The 18879-nt window shown below is 38.8% G+C and overlaps 1 protein-coding gene across 2 annotated transcripts; it reads left to right on the forward strand.

The window, feature by feature from the left end:
* The first annotated feature begins 1722 nt into the window (after positions 1-1722).
* LOC124138773 lies at positions 1723-17548 on the forward strand. Of its 2 annotated transcripts, XM_046505631.2 has the most exons (11): positions 1723-1904; positions 2937-3031; positions 5417-5479; positions 6584-6668; positions 7686-7775; positions 8292-8405; positions 8875-9006; positions 11957-12073; positions 12625-12978; positions 14630-15078; positions 16154-17548. In XM_046505631.2, exons 2-11 carry the CDS (start codon positions 2993-2995, stop codon positions 16907-16909), a joined length of 2199 nt encoding a protein of 732 aa, XP_046361587.2. In that variant the 5' UTR covers positions 1723-1904; positions 2937-2992; the 3' UTR covers positions 16910-17548. The 2 variants fall into 2 exon arrangements, with proteins under 2 accessions (XP_046361587.2, XP_046361588.2); XM_046505632.2 differs by lacking the exon at positions 2937-3031.
* The last annotated feature ends 1331 nt before the right edge of the window (positions 17549-18879 follow it).

The raw sequence follows: 18879 nt of genomic DNA on the forward strand, positions 1-18879 counted from the left end.
CTCCCATCTGTATCATACCCAGAGACTGCTCGCGTTATTCGGGTGTCACTCGTGGCATATCTGTGGTTTGTTTTTGTTATCAGTGTGAGTGTCTGACATACCGTCCATATCATTTATATACCCTTATTGCACGTGTAGTTTCGGCTGACCAAAGGGCACGTGTTTTTCACTTTTTCGCATTTTCTGCCATACACGTGGACGTGTATCACTTTCTGCATAAAGCATTGTTGTGTTTGGACCATATGATTTGCACTGATTTAGCTTGAACTTATGTTTTCAAGTTTTGCCATTTCATTTTTAAAGTGGTAAAGTTCCTTTTGGCCGTCAGTTTATAACAATGCTGCAAGCAAGCCCATAAGAGAGAAGTTCAAAAGGTAAATGTCGGGTAAAACCTTTTTCTTAAAGTTTTTGAACACATAAATGCCCCCCTCTCAATGAGAATTAGAGGTGTTGTATTTTGATTTGAACAGTACTGCTCAACTTTTGATAGGGTTAATCAGTTATGTCAGATGTATGATAACCAGCTTATTTCTACCTGCGCCTGACAGTGGAATTATAATGTGATCGCCTGTATACGTTTGTTTGATAGTTTAACGCCCCACTCGGCAATTTTCCAGCTATACGACCTCGTTTTGTAAATAATAGAGTCTGAACCAGACAATCCAGTGACTGCCGCAATGAGCATCGATCTGCGAAATTGGGATACGATACCATGCATCAACTAAATCAGTGAGCCTGACCATCCGATCCCGTTAGTCGACCCTTATGAGAAGCGTGGGTTGCTGAAGACCAGTTCTAACTCAGATCTTCGCTGGGATCGATATAAGCGACATGCAGTTCCATGATAGCAAGTTCCGATTCGTTATCACGCCATCGACTCTCATTCTCTAAAATGTAAGGTTGAATTTGCCTTAACCGTACTTTTGTGGGACCGAAAGTTTAGTCCGGATTAGTGAGGTTACAGCAAGACATATCGAAACAGGAAATAAAAATACAGTAACTTATTTCTTTTAATTTTTTTTTATTTACCATAGTAAATTCGGAACCGCCAATATGGTCTGGTGTTGACTTGAATCCGTATTAGTCAGGGTATGGTTTTGAAAGGTTCCACTGTACATTAAATTGATCTTGACAAATGTGTGTGTGTGAGTTGGGTTTAACGCCGCTTTTAACAGTATTCCAGTCATATCACGGCGTGTCAGCTTAATGTGGGAGGAAAGACAGGGATGCAGGTCTCAGACGTTTACCACTTAGGTGAAACCCACGAGCACGGGTATGGTGGTGACAAACCTAGAAACATAATCGGGGCGAACTGGGATTCGAACCCACAATCATAGGTTTCTGGCGTGCCCAAGGGACGCAACTCTGCACAGCGAATCGCGGCGCCTTAGACGACTGGGCCACCCGTGCCCCCTCTTGACAAGTGATTTAGCCAGACTGTACATAGTTATTGTTTCTTTCAGCACCCAACGTGTTTGATACGTGTTTAATCTGGCTCAATGTCTGTCACTGAACCCTAATGTCGACAGATATATCGTCGTGATATATGGCTGTAATATGTGGCGTAAAATAACACACACTCACTCATTTTCAAACACCGATATCACAGAACGATTTAGATTTTACGTCTCTTCGTGTGATGTTGCTGGACCGAAAGTGAAAGTGGCTTTTGCTGTGTACATTTCTCTATCTATATATATATAATTATATAGGTCACGGCAGCGTTATCAGAGGCTGTATAGTACGCTACTGTAAGTGTGAGCAGCTGATAAGCAGGCTTTGTGTACCCACTTCGTACTAATGAAGTTAATCATTTTAATTTTCTAAGTCAGCCATAACGAGTATACGAATGGACGTACTCTAAACAGTAAAGGAGCGAGTCGGTGCCCCTTTGTGAATGATAGGTAAGTCCAGAGCTATAGCATATAATTCAGTTGTTGGGTTTGTCACAGTCTCCGGTAGTAGTAAACGCATCATCGCTGACGGGAATAACTTTATTAAAAGGTCAATACTAGTGTTCGTGCACCAGTGTGTCTGCGCAGGAATCGAAGAGACGTGTTTATGACACGGAGATACCCTCGCGCATAGCCGAGAGCTGTAATGGAGGGGTCCAAGGGTTGGGTTGGGGTGGCGCGTTGTCGAATATCTCAGAGTTGGAGTTGGGGTGGAGCTTTGGGTATGATGGCTTAGCTTAGACTGATGGCTGAAGTTGAATGTCTTCAGCAGAGCCAGCGGTTGGTTTGTGGAGGTTATGCTTGAAATGGGGTGGCCTGGGTTAGACTGGAGGAGGTGAGGTGAGGTGAAATTGGGTTTAACGTCGCGTCCAAGATTATTGCACTTATATATAGACGTGCATGCACGTGTGTGTGTGTGTGTGTGTGTGTGTGTGTGTGGCTGCTTGTACTAGTCCGGACTGATGCCGATTTATAGTGCTAGCCCACTGAGATACCATGCCGCAGTTTAACATGACTACCCCACTCAGACACAGTATACTGACTCCGAGCCGACCAGTCCTTGTTTTAGCCCCTTAATGCCGAGCGCCAGACAGGGTAACAACATCTTTTAACGTCTTTTGGTTGGACGCGGCCGGGGATCGAACCCCGGACTAGACTGGAGGAGACAGGATGTGTGGGTTATTATCTTGGAGTGAGGCTTGAGCTATAGTCCTGCACCATGACTGTGGAATATAGTTTAGTTAATAGTTTCTCATGCCCGAAAGAATATGTCATAGTTCAAATTAAAACAACAACAACAAAAACACGCACTTTCTCTCTGGGGTTGGCTAGCTTTGGTTAGGTAAGTAGGTGAGGTGGATAGGTAAAACAATGATAAAGTGATAAAGTAATCACTAGGGGTGTATTGGCTCAGGGTTTATGGGTGTCTTTAATTTGTTGATTATGACATAATGTGATGAAAATGCAACCCACATGTTGTAGCGGTGATCTCGTCCCCCTTCCTGCATGCATGGGTGTGACCCTGTGAATGTTTACTGATGGAGAGGCTTGCTGTCAACAACTACATGCTAAACCAGGTGAACATGTAACACAATGTGATGGCTGTGATTTCAACATAATACAAGGTGTTAAATCAATATTGGTATGCTATTACCACGGGCAGAGACCATATACCGATATATGGTCTTTGCCGCGGGTTCCAAAGGGCAATAACTCTCTTTTAGACGGTCTAACCAGTCGCTTCCGGTCTGGTTCCCGGTTCAATGTGCGCTGCGACAACGTGTGACTGGAAGAGAAGGATCCAAGCTAAAACGTTATCCTGTAGCAACCTAATTCAAAATCGGTCGTTTACGACTAAATATTTATAACTAGCTCATATTTTGTAGTGATTATTTGTATAGAATATTAACATTTCTTCTGTCTTCAACTAAAACACGAATTGCCACGATGATAGCAAGATAGCGGGAAAAACGCCATAAAAAACGGTATATATTGCCACGCCATTTTTCTACGTCAGAAAAAAGCGAGTCAGTCTTGGCACAGGACCATGTACCCAATAATGCCAACAAACAAACTCGCAGTCGAGGTTTTTTGCAGATTTGTTGATTATTATTAGTAGTAACATGGTCGTGTGGTCTTAGGTAACATATCTCATCGATGAAATAATGTAAACTCTCTGATTTTGCTTATCACTAGTATCAGCCTTTGTGTTATTTCCCGTGACAAGTCCTTAACTGTTGCAGCATTCAAATCTTAATATTTTTTTTATTCTACCACGGACTTCAATGTAATAAAATGTTGGAGATACACCTGGATTTGCAGCACACGGACATTGACAGGCATAAAGTACCACTGACGGCACTGGTCCATAATTTGTCCCAACAAAAAACAAATCATACTGCATGACTAACCCACAAAGATGTGTATGATACATAAATAGATGTGAAATGATAGTTGTATGTTCTTGTTTTGACAACATGTATGTTGACAAGTTATTTACAACCCATGCTCTATCCTGTACTTCAAGACACCAGTACTTAGTATTAAGTCTATTTATTAGATATTATGATATAGCAAATATGATTTTAGAAAGTTTATAATCAAATATTTTTACCATGACATAATGCAAATTTAACCCCACTATCATTCCATGTAGATATATCTAAATGCATTTTTTTAATTTGTTACTTGTTTTTACATATAATAGATTCTGCTTACATATAATGACTGCTAAAAAGTCATGCATGTGTAATCTAAAACTAGTACAAATGTACAATTATACAAATAATTAAAAGACATCAAATATAACTATAACTTTGGACAATGCAGATATCTGCTGATGTAAAGAGAAAAAAGTATAACAATATCAATTTGTTTGTGTTGGAATTTGAAAATATATAATAAATATATATATAATCCTTAGAACCACACACACATGCACGCACGCACGCAAGCACGCACTCACGCGCGCGCACACGGATCCTGATAGATGGGGAGTGTTGTTGCACTTGTATTGAGGGATTTATCCCGGATTCCAAACTAAGAACCATTGGCAGGCAAATTGGAGAACAAATCTTTATATGGTTTATGATTGGGATCTTTAAGTTCTTAGTTTCCTAAATTAAGTGGTATTTTAACATTGTATTTTAACATTACATTCTAGGCAATAATTTGAAACTAAGCCTAAGGTCTCCTCCTCTATGTTGGCCCTGTTATAAGTGAAATACAAGTCACCCCTACAAAGTCATAACATTAGTAATTAGTACTAATTACTACCAGTATTGTGACATGATTTGGGAAAGTGTCAATTCAATATTTTACTGACATTTCCTTAAGACTTGGGCTGAAGATCCACGTCTGAGTGGTCTCATAAATCTCCTTGTATGCAACATGCACTGCTACCTGCCACAAAAGCTGTACCTACACATGTGTCATCCTCGATAATCCAGTTTATTATGTCACCATTCTAGTATTATGATTATGATAAATTCTCTGTACCCATTCACAGCCATTGCTTCGTCTCGGAAATGACATCACCACCTCAATCACTCCTAGTCCTAACTTAGCAGAGCACTTTTTGAACTTGTAAGATTAATTTGATGGGACAGATATCCATGGACTTGAATCAGGCTCTTAAACAATACTATACTATAATACACTGGATTGCTGAGGATGGCCTTACATCAAGCTCAACTTTTCAGACCAGTTAACAGAAGTTCTAAGATTAAATATTGATATGATCTTAATTACACAGAAATTGCATCTCAAAGAACAAAATGTATAAAGATAGTGGACAATATGTCAGTATATTGTCAGTAATGTGTTGTAAAGGAGTAAAACAATATTGCATCTTTATCAATTAATAGTCACTGCATTTACTCATAAAACAGCACTTCAAAAAATCTGTGACTTTATGAAATATTTTGTTTGCTAGCAAGCTTAATTATTATTTATTATTTTAGCACCAGGATTATGACCTGCTGGATACAACGATGGAAGAAATACAGAGGTTTCAACAAGACTTTGTACGTATCAATGGAAAACTACCAAATTAAGAATGTGTGGGCAACTCAAATGAACCTGTTTGATTAATTTGATATGCGCTGAAAAAAATCAGTTCCCAAGAATGCTGGTAAAAAATCAAACTGAAATGAATGATAAAAACAAAACTGAGAATGCATGAGCAACTTGTTTGATTAAATTGGTATGGATTGAAAAACAATCAGTTCCTCACAATGTTGGTGAAAAAGGTTTTACACAACTCAACCAACCAACCAACCAACCAACCAACCAACAAATTAACCAATCAGTCAATCAATCAATGCTGGATGTTCTAAAACTAATGTGTTGTGAGTCACAAAACTTGTTTTGCTGCCCGATTTTGAGAAATGACTGGTGTACCTTGATATTCTATCACAAACAAACTATCCCATTCAAAAAGTTTGGTCCATCATATTAAAAGGGTCTTTGTTTGTTGCTTTGGTTGTGAATTGTAATAATTTTTATAAAAGCCTTACATGTGCTACAGTCTCCCTGTTTATGTTTAAAGATTGTTTGGCAGATTACCTCCTGATTGTTTCATTCTTTTGTTCATGATCTCATATGGTTTGATGAATATTGTATTACTTTTGTTCATGATCTCATATGGTTTGATGAATATTGTATTACTTTTGTTCATGATCTCATGGTTTGATGAATATTGTATTACTTTTGTTCATGATCTCATATGGTTTGATGAATATTGTATTACTTTTGTTCATGATCTCATATGGTTTGATGAATATTGTATTACTTTTGTGTTCTGTCTTATTGAGAATTGTTTGCCAACTTATCAGGATTGAATGCATTACCGTTATTTCAGTGACTATTATTTTTATGTTATTTGTATAAAACTGATGGACAATGGTCATAATCGGTGTGATAGAAATACAATATTATGAATTCTTTTAATGGTTGGGAATGCATGATGTTTGGGTGGTTAGGAATTGTTTCTTTTATTGTGTGGAAAACCTGATTTTGATTATTTTCATTTACTGGTTATACATGATTTGAAAACAAAATAAATGCTCAGATCTTGTCATCAAAATTGATTATTATGATAAATTTATTATATTTTATGTTTATTATAGGATGATATTGCATCAACATCAGCATCAGCAACAGCATTAACATCAACAACAGCAGCAACAGGAAGAACAAGAACAAATGCTGTGTGTAAGTGTATTGATTATCATAAACCTAATATCAAGGTGGTGCTGAACTCAAAAGACTGCCTCATTGGTCTGGTGGTAGAGAGTCTGCCCGGAGAGCAGAAAGTCGGGGGTTCGGTCCCCGTTCACGTCATACCAAAAGACATCAAAAGATGGTATTTGTTGTTAACATGCCTGGCGCTTATGGGTGTTAAAACAAGGACTGGCCGGCTCAGAGTATACTGAGTAGGGTATTCATGTTAAACTGCAGCATGGTACTAGCACTATAAAATCAGCATTAATCCGGACTAGTACAAGCAACCAACCACACACACGTGCATGCAAGTTGCTAAATAATTGCACTACTCTTGAACGTGACATTAAACCCCATTTCACAAAACACACAACTGAAAGACTGCCAACAGGGTCAACAGAGTTGCTTCCCTTGAATCACATTGTTCTTTCTGATAGTTTTGAGGGGATGGCTTTCAGAATTCCCATTCCAGAGACCATATTTGAATAACTATTTTCACATTCACCACGTTTATCATGCTGACGACTGGACCACCTGTTCCTCAGACAAACAAATGTACTTTCAAAAGAGCACTGCAATAAAACAAGTTTTGCCCCTTGACGATCTTTGATACAAGAACCAATTGCCTAGTCTTTGTGATTGCATCCTCAATTTTCCAGTGTATATCACCATTCTGCTATGTTAAATACCTCAAACTATTCACCACTATAGCTTCGATTTGATTCCAGTCAAATTACCCTGTCCTTTCATGATTGAAACAAGCGTCGATATCACAGTACTTGACTACTTTGTTGCACACTATCTCCAATAAAGCTGGAAACACTGATAGCATGAGATTTCCCTTCCCCATCTTCATCCTCCGGACAACCATTGTATCGACGACCTGCTAGCACAAGGGAGCGATTTTTAAATTCAATCTATTTGCATAAAATATCATGTATTTTGTTTTCCTAAGATTATCATATATTCAGTGCAACTGTTTTAACATGCAGTGCTACTTCCCTGCAGGTATCTTACACCGGGGCAATGAGAGGACAGCCCAGAAACTTCGAGCCGAGCTTGGACAAAACAGTATTTGTACAGAAGTAGAGTTGTCTAGTAAGGATTAGATATATAGCTTTCCTGTAACTGCCTCCAAATGTTAAAACATGACTGATTGTGTCTGAGACTTGTCATGTTCAAATACTCCTAAACTTAAACTTTAAACTTTTGTGTTTGTTGTAATTTTTTATTAGTTTTTATATGATAATGTATCAGTAATAGTCAATAACTGTTTTTCTTGTACTGCACCTAAAATTACCTTTCCCATTGTGTAATTTTTTGAAGCACATATAATTATTTTTTTCAACTGTGTTTTTGTTTTTGCTTATGCTATGCCATTCCTTGAAAGAGGTCACCAGTCTTGGGCCTATGTCTTCAAACCTTGAACTGCAGGGGAAATTGCCAAAATAGGTCACATGGAAGATTAGAATCAAGTTTACTTCTTATAGATTTTTAACAAAAGAAGTAAAGAAATAAAATGCCTCAAAATATAATCCTTCCTCCCTACCCATTCAGGAGAAACAAGGTGTTTTTTTAAGCTGGATTTCTTTTAACATTTCTGTTCTCTTTCAGATATTTGCTTTCAAGAACATGTCAGCTTTAAAGCCGTGTATCTTATTGTTGATTCAAGAATGGCAGACAAATTTCAGAAAGAGCGAGTATTTGATGCCCTGATATGGTTGGACAGTAAGTTAGATATTTTCATTGTCAAGTCACATGTGCTATTTTATTTTATACGAACATGGGGCCATGGTGATTAGATGGGAATATTTTCTTCCATAATCACTCAAAAGCAGAGTGTGGAAGGAATGGTTGATTCTCAATGTTAACTCATGGACAAAAGGTCCAATTTTCTGTTTCAGATCTTCATGTTAAGAGTATTGTATCAGAGTTAAAGATCTGATTTTAGTGAGATTGACAAAAGGTCCCAATCCTTTTGGATAGCTAATGATAGAATCATATTTATGTGAATACATACATGCATTATGCAAAACATTCTGAACATCACACTGTAAGACTTCCATTCACTCTGGCAATGATGGACTGCATAGACTTCAGCAATTTACAGATGTAGTCTTACCTATTTATCTTTAAATAAGCTGATGCATCTATTTTTTATTGTTCTTTGTTGCTAAAATAATTTTTTTTTCTTCAGGTTTTTCTGATCTTGGGAAGCCTATATATGTCATAGATGATATTAAAGATGAGAGGAAATTCAATACAACATTTTATCGCCTACCCGAATCAGCGAGGAAATACCACTGGCAAACTGGAAACAACACTTTAAGTATGTACCTGATGTGATGCTGATAAGGAATACAGACATATGTGTTGCTGGTAACTCTCGGAATATTCCGTGTTCTTTTGGTACTCTGCTTTGGGTTCAAAACATGGTGGCCACATGTCTCGTGAATGACGTCATATTGTGACGTCATACTCTTACAGCAATAATGATGATGTATTACGGGATTGCACACTGACCTAGGACCTGCGACCAGTGACGTGACATCAATACTGGGGGTGGTTGGCTCTCTAGCTTCAGTATGTAGTAGTAGTAGTGGTGGTGGTGGTGGTGGTGGTTTGTTGTTTAACGCCGCACTCAGCAATCTTCCAGCTATATGACTGCAGTCTGTAAATAATTGAGTCTTGACCAGACAATCCAGTGATTAATATCATGAGCATTAACCACTTGGCTACCCGACCGCCCCATAGGTAGTAATAGCAGTGGTTGTTGTAATTAGTAGTAGTGGTGGTGGTGGTGGTGGTGGTAGCAGTAGTAGTGGTAGTACTGGTGGTATTGCTGCTTGTTTCAGTCATGATAAAAGAGTAATTTGAATGTACCATTTGAGCCAGACTCAAAATGAAGGTATGGTGGGGATGACTAAAGGCCAGGATTAATGATATGATGGAGACATAATCCACTGGATCATGAAGAATGAGGAAACAGATTTCGGCGCCATTCTGTCCCAGAAGTAGTAGGTAAAATGATATACCGTATTTGACGTAATAAGCGCCCCGCTCTAAGAAGTGCCCACGGCGATATTTGTTAATATATTGGCTAGTACACAATCCCAATTAGCACCCCTTCCGAATGATCAATGAACACAAGACTTATTTATTCGTGCATAATACGCAATCATGTGTTAAATGCATCCTTAATTATGGCCAATTAAATTCTGGAAAATATATCTGTCGTGAATAATACACACAGACTTTTCTTTGTATCATTACAGGCTGTCAGCATAAACCGCGAAATTTATGATCTTTCAACTCTGTTTATTTTTCTCACTAAAATTATATCCTAATAAGAGCCCCCTATTTCTAATTTTGAGAGCGCCCTGTGCGCTTATATTACGTCAAATACAGTATTCAGAGAAACTGAAGGCTGACTTAAAGGGGAAGTGTACACGCAAAAATCACTTTCTTTCTTTTTCTAAACAAAACGCAATTTTAGAATTAATTAGTATCTGTGTTTGAAAATATACACTCATTTTTTTAACAGTGAACGTAGGAAGCTCACAATAGTGTGAAAATGATATGCCGTTATGAGGCCTTCGTTTTTCGAGCTAAACAGGCCTGAGTTATCCCCCTTAGATTATGACGTAATTGATGCAAAAGATATCAAGTACCAGTTTGCGGTAAAACAACATGGCGTACGACACACTCCGGCGCAGTGGTGACTCAGCATAACACTATGCTGGCTGGCATCTGAGACGCTAGAATCACACACCTGGACCTACACCACGTGAAGCGGCTCTAACAAAGCAGGATGACGTCATAATGTTTATCAATTGGCACCAATGACGTCATATTGCAAGGGGCATAAGCCATGGTGTTTTTGTTGTGGAAATAGAACACTTGGTAAATGTGAAAAATATAAATCGTTTTAATGCGAAAAATATGTTAATTAATTGTGATATTTTTATATTTTTGTCTATGACACTTCTATGTTAACACTTTTAATGTGGAAAAAGTACAAGAAAAATAGGTTCATTTCCGTGTGAACTTGCCCTTTAATTGGTACCAACTCTCCCAGAATATGGCTGGTAGAGTTACCTCCCTTGCTTAGTTTGGAGTTTTGATCATTTAAGAATTGACCTTCACTTTGTGGGAGTTCATTGGAGTATGAACCTTCAGAGAGTGAGGGCCAAACTGTATGAACGTCGGAGCTTGCGACGACATTCATACAATGTTTGGCCCTCACTCTCTGAAGGTTCATACTCCAATGAACTCCCACAAAGTGAAAGTCAATTCTTATTAAAAAATTATCACAGTTTCTTACCTCAAAGGATGTAGGCCAAGATCTAAACACAATTTTATTTAGTACGTGTGACTTCATGTTTACACTGACAGCCATACAACAACCAGCTATATCGCGGAATAAAATAGTTCCTCAAAAAGAGAAGTGGCATGGGCGTATGGATGCACAACTTGCTCTTCAGAAACATCTTACGCAACACGTGTTCAAATAATAACACCATTAGATGAGAAAGGTCTGTAAAGAACTACCTTAGTAAGTCAGTCACAAAGACAGCGCATCATAATACATTTACATCAAGTACAAGACGTCAAAATGGCCGACACGATAAACGTGACGGGAGGATTTCCGAAGTCGTTAATGAACCTGTGGCGGTTACATGTGTTATTCATCATTGATCAACTGACCGATTATTGAAAGGTGATTAAAGATGCGTCAAACAGACACGAAGGTAAATTCGTAGATTGCTGGAGACGGTCACTGTCAGCCTAGACACAGATCGAGTCGATACTGACGATAGTTTGGATGTGCATTTTTTCGTTTGTTCATATTAGGATGGGCCGTAGCGAGGATATTCGTGAACAATCATGCAGTCAAGCTCTCTAACGTTTCTCAATGTATACTGAAATGCTGAGACCAAGATAAAAGGTTCTAAATGATCAGAAATAATGCTTAAGTATGTTTTCATGCTAGGGAAATCCCAGGGGTTTCCCCAGGAATTTGGAAGTAGTCCGTCAGTGTTTACGTCATTTCAAGAACACGGGTCTCGTGAAAAACGTATGAACGTCAAATTGTGTCGTTCATACACTTATGAACGTCAATTTCGCAGTCATGCGACCGACCTCTCGTCCAATGGAAAAGAAGTATATCGTGTAAACTTCAGATTAAAAAATTATAACATTATGTATGCACAGAAATGAAATTATCCATGATATTGTCTTGATGTAAGAGGACTGACATGATTCTAATGGTGTTTCAGTTAACACTGTTGTCCAGATTGGCTTGGAAAATGAGTGCACTCTCCAGATGGATGATCTTGGATGTAATCTTATTACACAGATCGGGGAGTCCACAAATATCACCAACATCCATATTGGTAGGTTCTAATCTGAAACATCAACCTGTTAGTCTTCAGTTCATCTGCAAAACGAATTTCAGTTATATTGTCTTTACAGAACTCCTTACTAATGAGTTGGGGTGAAGGAGTAGCCTCGTGGTTAAAGCGTTTGCTAGTCACGGTAAAGACCCAGGTTTTATTTCCCATGTCAGTACAATGGGAGAAGTCCATTTCTGGTGTCCCCTGGGGTGATATTGCTGGAATATACTAATAAGCCATTAGTCCCTAAATTTGTTATTCCCGTTGATTTCAATGGGAACATAATTGTCCAGTTTAAGTGTTTCACTGTACACATTGCTGTCCTCAGCTTGTAGCAAGCCGTCATTTGAAATGGTGAGCATAATTTGATGCTGCTTTTACAAATATCAGGGCAGGGGATACCAGAAATAGTATTCACACATTTTACCCATTTGGGGGATCACTTTAACCATGAGGCTACCCACCACCTGCCTTCATTTCAAAGCCACCTTGATTGTTCACGGAATGTTTTGTCTGATCTGCACTAAACATGTATGATCCTTCATTAATAGGAGATATCACATCTGGAAATACAGCGAAAATAACCATCACTTCCATCGGACAGGATCCTGACACAGAGAGGCGACTCTTCAAAGTTTTCAAGGATAATCAGTGTATCATCAACAGTTATCTCCCCCTGCAAGGTGCTCTTGTAACTTCTGTGGAAGAAGGCTCTATAATCCTCAACCTCAAGCTGGACTCAAACATCAACGTGCAAGAGTTTCTTCACCACAGACTGCAGGAGATTCTCACTTGCCTGTTAAACAAGGATCTGCTGACTATTGTGAAGGATCAACTGAGGCTTCATATCCATGTGGAAAGTCAGCTCTCGGTTGATGTGCAGGATGTCATGTCTGGACATACGGGTAAGCTGTGAGGCTGGGACAGGTAACTTGGGTAATTGGGTCAGTTGGGTCCTGAGTAGGACCTAGGTACCCACAGGACTACCCACACCTGTGGCTAGTCACGTGATACATTGTTTGATGACAATAACAATTACACTCCATGGTTACACTACAAGTTACTAATGTTTGTATTTTTCTCTGACAATGCACACATTCTTTCTGACTTTTATATGTTTGAGTAAAAATAGACCTTCGGTCAGCTTCAGTGTCTGCATGATCAGTTTTAGTGTAGCGGTGTGTCTACATACATGTAGTTTTTGCCAGGGCTCGGTAAAATAATTCCCAATGGGAGATTTGGTACCCAACTCTTGATACCTGCTGTGAGTACCTGGTTAGGGTCGGGTATTAGGAGGTTGGGTACCCAGGTAGTAAATTTGGATTCACCCCAGCTCTATTAAGCTGGGTTGGTAATGGACCTGTTGTCTATTATGATGAGTTGGAGTGCATTAGTGGGGCCTATAACACATGTTAATCTTGGATAAAGGTTATGGGAAAAAATATTTGAAGGGAGGGGGAGAAGGGTTTTGTAGCTCAGCTTAATGATTTTGTTAGTTCAACATGGTCAGTAGGCTTCAAAATAAAAACATGTTATTTACAGTTTATAAAATTACATATTGATGTATGAATTCAAAGTCTTGTGTTCCATTATTGTATTAGGAGATAAATTGTATGAAAACAAGAATGTTTGTGATGATCTGAGGACACCTCCATAGGTAGCGTCAGATGTACATTCTGACCAGCCAATCAGCATTCAGGCTTCTACATTCTCAGTGAGCGAGTGAGTGAAGCATTTCGACCAGCATATCTGATTTCGGTATCTCGAAAATAAGCTTTAACCTTTCCTGAACGTACATAATGAAGGCTCCACGTTTATGTTGTTATGGATAGTCATTTCTAAGCTGTATGGCATAGAGCCCACAAGTGAGTACCATCAAAGGCATACTTGTGTCCTGTTTTGGTATTTCTTTTGTTAAAATAAAAATTTCCAAATTGGGGGATGAAGACATGAAGCCTATCATTCTAGAAAGATGACATCTGATTGGCTTAAGAGCCCATTCATCCTAAATTTGAAGCAGTCAAGGGTTCACGTGACACAACTTTATATCAAGGTGTCCTCAGGTCATAACACAGGTATCGTATCTGAGTTAAAAAAAACTTATTTTAATGAGACTGAAATTTCTTTTGCACTTGGGAATGTTACAATACTTTTACCTGATACTGAAGGTCACATTTAGTCATTGAAAAATCTGTTATGTTCATGATAACTCAAGAACATGAAGAAGGAGAATTTGCAACACAAATCCTTGGGGTGGGGCATTTAAGTCTTAAGTTTTTGAGTGACCTTCATTCAAGTCAAGATCACTGGAATGATAGTTGCTTCTTTGTCTTCTATACCAACCCAGTGTTGGTGTGACATGATCGTAAGAACTGTTTCTTTGTGTTTTTGTTTAATGCCACACTCAGCAATATTCCTGCCATATGACAGAGAAACAGTGACGAGAAATAAAATATTCCTCATGGTTGAAGAATTATTTTATTATTTATTTTGGAAACTGTGACTGCTCCCAGTCTTGGTAATTTCAGAATATGTACAGTTTTGTATTTCTTTCAGGACAACCTGCTGCCATTAACCCCAAAACCTTTACAGAAAAAGAGATTCAGACTAAGCTGACTTGGGTCAAGTCAAATCCAAAAGTCATTGACATCACATCTCCTTGTACCAGTACCACTTTTCCGTCACCAGAAATGTCAACCAAAGACATATCAAGAGCAAAACCGATGGATGTCACTTCTACAAGTAAAATAGCTTCTCTTTCACGCACACCATCAAAGTCAGATGATGACACTGCAAAAATATTGACCTCCCCCAAGCACAGAACTCAAACCACATTAGACAATTATGTTGGGAATTCACCTTTAAGAAGTTCAAGTCAGTCTGATCTTGACCTTGGTCAAAAGAAGTCTACAATGTTCCCACCATCAACATCAGGATTTTCACTGGAGAAAGGAACTGTTTCTTCTGCTAAAGACAACCCACAAGCAGCGAAAAGAACAAAAAAGGTGAGATACTCAACACATGTATGCCATGACAAATTGAAATGTGTTTATGATTAATATGATTAAAAAAAACCTGACAAATTATGTAGCTGCAATCGTGTTCTTGTATCGATACTAGTGCCATGCCAAGACTTACGAAGAATCAGAGAAACCAGGCCTTATGACGACTGTATGCTGATGGTGACCTGGTATCGTAGCTGTAATCTGTAGATGGTTCTCATGTGGACATTAAAAGCATTGGCAATCATGCGAGCAGTCTGGCCAGCATGCAGTCGTCCTAAAGCCTGGTGTCTTTGATTCTTTGTAAGTCTTGGCATGGCACTAGTATTGATACAAGAATGTTGGATCCACATTTTGGGGGGCCGTTTATCAGAAAAAGCACAAGTGCATTTTGTGAAGGTGCGTTTTGGTGAGCCATTATATCAATATTTGTGGCACTTTCTGGTCGTTAACATAAAATTTAGATACAGACTAATGTCAAAGCGAGATACTTCCAAAAAATGACATTTCAATGGGAAACTTTCATGAAGTATTTCCATGAATTGACGTTTCTTTTGCAGTTCAGTATATATTTCAGTGAGATTTACTAAAAATAATTTCACCTCCATCCTTGTCCCTATGGGTAATATTGAAAGTTGGTTGGTGTGTTGTTTAACGCCAGACTCAGCAATATTCCAGCTATATGACGGCGATCTGTAAATAATCGAGTCTGGACCAGACAATCCAGTGATTGATATCTTGAGCATCGATCCACGTAATTGGGATCGATGATATAATATTGAAAGTTAATTAGAATTGTAGTCAGTAATATTCATGTCTCACTGAAATTAAAACAATGAGTATTATAATGGATAACAACTACTTTATTGTACATACTCAATGTTTCAGGGCTACTTCTTACCCTTTCATCACTAAAATGTAAAGATCTGAGGACAGTCCATTGAAGAATTCTCATTCTATTTTTCCAGGAATTTTATGAAAAAAATGAACTACAAAGTTTTATCCCACATTCTATTAAAACAACAAGGTTCTGTATATTATTTGCAAAAAGTAAAAAAATCCCTGCCTCTGTTTTCAGATTAAGGCTTGCCATAAATTATTCAAAGGGCAACTTCCATATTTTGAAAGACCACAAACCAAGACAAGTGGCTACTTTAAGATAGCAAACATCCATGACTTTAAGGAATCGGTACAGTTTCTACCCTTCTATGTTGGCAAGTCAGATGATATAGGTGGCCGACTTGACCAACTTTTCAAAAGTCAACCAGACACCGTTCCCAGTTCTACTTCTCCATCGTCCATTGAGGCACATCTGGCAAGTTTGAAGCCAGAGGAATACGACAAAATCTCAGTCTTCTGGGTGGACAGAACAAAAGACAAACACCAGTGCAAGGGGTGCTCTATGCTTGACTGTCTGATCAGGGAATCGGGTGCTCCTCCGGATATCATAGACAAAGATGAGGAGTGGTCGGAAGGGGAAGAAACAGAAGAGAAAAATACTGCCAGGAAAGTCATTTTTCCCGGGACAAAGTTTTCATCATCTCATACGAAGCATGGATCCTCTCCTGCTCTGAAGGTGGTCAAGACACCTCGGCAATACAGACCTGTGGCCAGGACAAAGAAGGATGTTAAACATCCAGAGTCGGCATTCAGAATCATGGCCCCTGAATTCATTCCAGGTTCAGAGTGCAGTCCAAGAAGCACATCATCGGGATACAAGACCTCAGATTCACGGACTGCATACAGTGAGAAGAGGATACCATGTGACACTAATCCAACAGATGTGCCACTCAAATTGAAGAAACCGAAAATAGAGAGGGAGTGGTCCCCTTGAAATCAATAAGCATCTATTGCAGAATGCATATAAAAGTTTCAAGGAATATCAATGCATGTTATTTTATGCCACAGTCATCAATATTCCAACTGTATTAAGTGGCTGGTAAATAGTCAAGTCTGGGAAGTTTACCAAGTGGTTGACAGCATGAGCAATTAATCCAACCATCAGGGTATTGTTGACAGACAAACAGCCAGGTCACATGGTGACCACCTGATCAGCTAGTCAGCTGTTAAGTGATGGACTAAGTGCGTGTGGTGTTACAACGCTTTCAGCAATGTTCCAGGACAATCACAGCAGGGGACACCGGAAATGGACTTCACACAGTGGATCCACATGGGGAGCTAAAGCCAGACTTCAATGTGACGGGTGAACGCTTTAACCACTGGTTACTGCACCGTCCCTTGGCTCTTGGCTACCCCACCGTCCCTCGGTTCTTATCATAATGACAAGGTACTTGGCACCTGTGTATCATGCCCTGGAATTCCACAGAGAAACAAGATGTTTTTATCCCCCGCCCCAACGAAGTTGGCGGGGGATATAGAAATAGGTTCCGTCCGTGTGTGTGTGTGTGTGTGTGTGCATGTGTGTGTGCGTGTGTGTGTGTGTGCATCCCGAAATCGTTTCCGGAGCATAACTCAGAAACTGTTAAATATTTCTCTACGAAACTTTGCATGTCTATCAGACTCATGCTGAACTGGTGCCTTTTGCTATTTAGGAATTTAGTGAATTTATATTTTTTACGTTTCCATGGCAACAAGTTGGACTTAGGCTCTATAAGGGTGGTGCTCGTTTCCGGAGCGTAACTCAAAAACCATTAAATACTTTCTTACAAAACTTTGTATGTCTACTAGGCACATACTGAACTGGTGTCTTTTGCTATTTAGGAATTTTAGAAATTTTTATTGTTTACCTTTCCATTGCAACAAGTTGGACTTAGGTTCTATAGGGTAGAGTTTCTTTCCGGAGCATAACTCAAAACCCATTCCCAGTAGTAATTGTTCAATGAGGGGTTCTGGATTTAGGGATCCGGACGAGCAAGGTTTCAGTGTAATACATGTATTTGTTTATGTTTTGTTATTGTACATATCGGTATGAACACAATTTTAGAATGTTATAGTAGTTTTAGGGAGATAAAACGGTACATGAAACATTGTGTCAAGTTTGTTTAACCCAGTTCTTTAACGCTGCACTTAGCAATATTCCAGCCATATGACGACAATCTGTAAATAATCGAGTCTGGGCCAGACAATCCAGTGATTGATATCATGAGGATCAATCCACGCAATTTGGATGCGATGACATGCATCAACCATGTCAGCAAGTCGATCCCGTTAGTCGCCTCTTATGACAAGCATGGGTTGCTGAAGACCAATTCTCTACCTGGATCTTCACAGGTTCATTGTGTTGATATTAATATATATTAATGCTTTAATTCAATGAATTATATTTCTTTATTTAATAAAATATGTGTACTTATACATGTACAAGTATAATCACAGTATACAAAGTGATTATGCAAATGAAGAAAGTCCCACATGAGCTGTTGTTTGGTGTGTTTGCTGCCAATTTCCAGATATATGCAGGGACCCGTCTGGACTGGCCCGAACTGGGACTGTTATTGTGATCAACAAACCACAAATTGGAGCAAAAGGAATGACTGCTGTTTTCAGGTCACCTTGACATGGTCAAAATGAATTTTTGTCATGGGGATTCATCCATCTGTCGATAATTTAGCAAATTTAAGAAACTTTACCGATCTTCATTGAAACTACTGAACATACCAAGATCTCATGTAAGGCATTTTAGTTGTTAGTACATCTATTTTCCTTTTTGTGTACACCTTCTATTCTTATAATAATAAATATATACTTCACAACTGTTTTGGTGTTTGGTCTAAGCTGAAATACTGAATGTATTCAGCATCTATAGTCAATCTAATAAAAATCAGATCTTTCACTCTGATGTGG

Source organism: Haliotis rufescens, unplaced genomic scaffold (genome assembly GCF_023055435.1).
Source record: "Haliotis rufescens isolate VD_foot unplaced genomic scaffold, xgHalRufe1.0.p SCAF_2, whole genome shotgun sequence".
NCBI classification, from domain to species: Eukaryota; Metazoa; Mollusca; class Gastropoda; order Lepetellida; family Haliotidae; genus Haliotis; species Haliotis rufescens.

Coding starts and splice junctions, on each gene's coding strand:
- LOC124138773 (XM_046505631.2), top strand. CDS start 2,993: ATGGAGAGGCTTGCTGTCAACAACTACATGCTAAACCAG. Junction 5,480..6,583: donor AGAGGTTTCAACAAGACTTT/GTACGTATCAAT, acceptor TGTTTATTATAG/GATGATATTGCATCAACATC. Junction 7,776..8,291: donor TACAGAAGTAGAGTTGTCTA/GTAAGGATTAGA, acceptor GTTCTCTTTCAG/ATATTTGCTTTCAAGAACAT.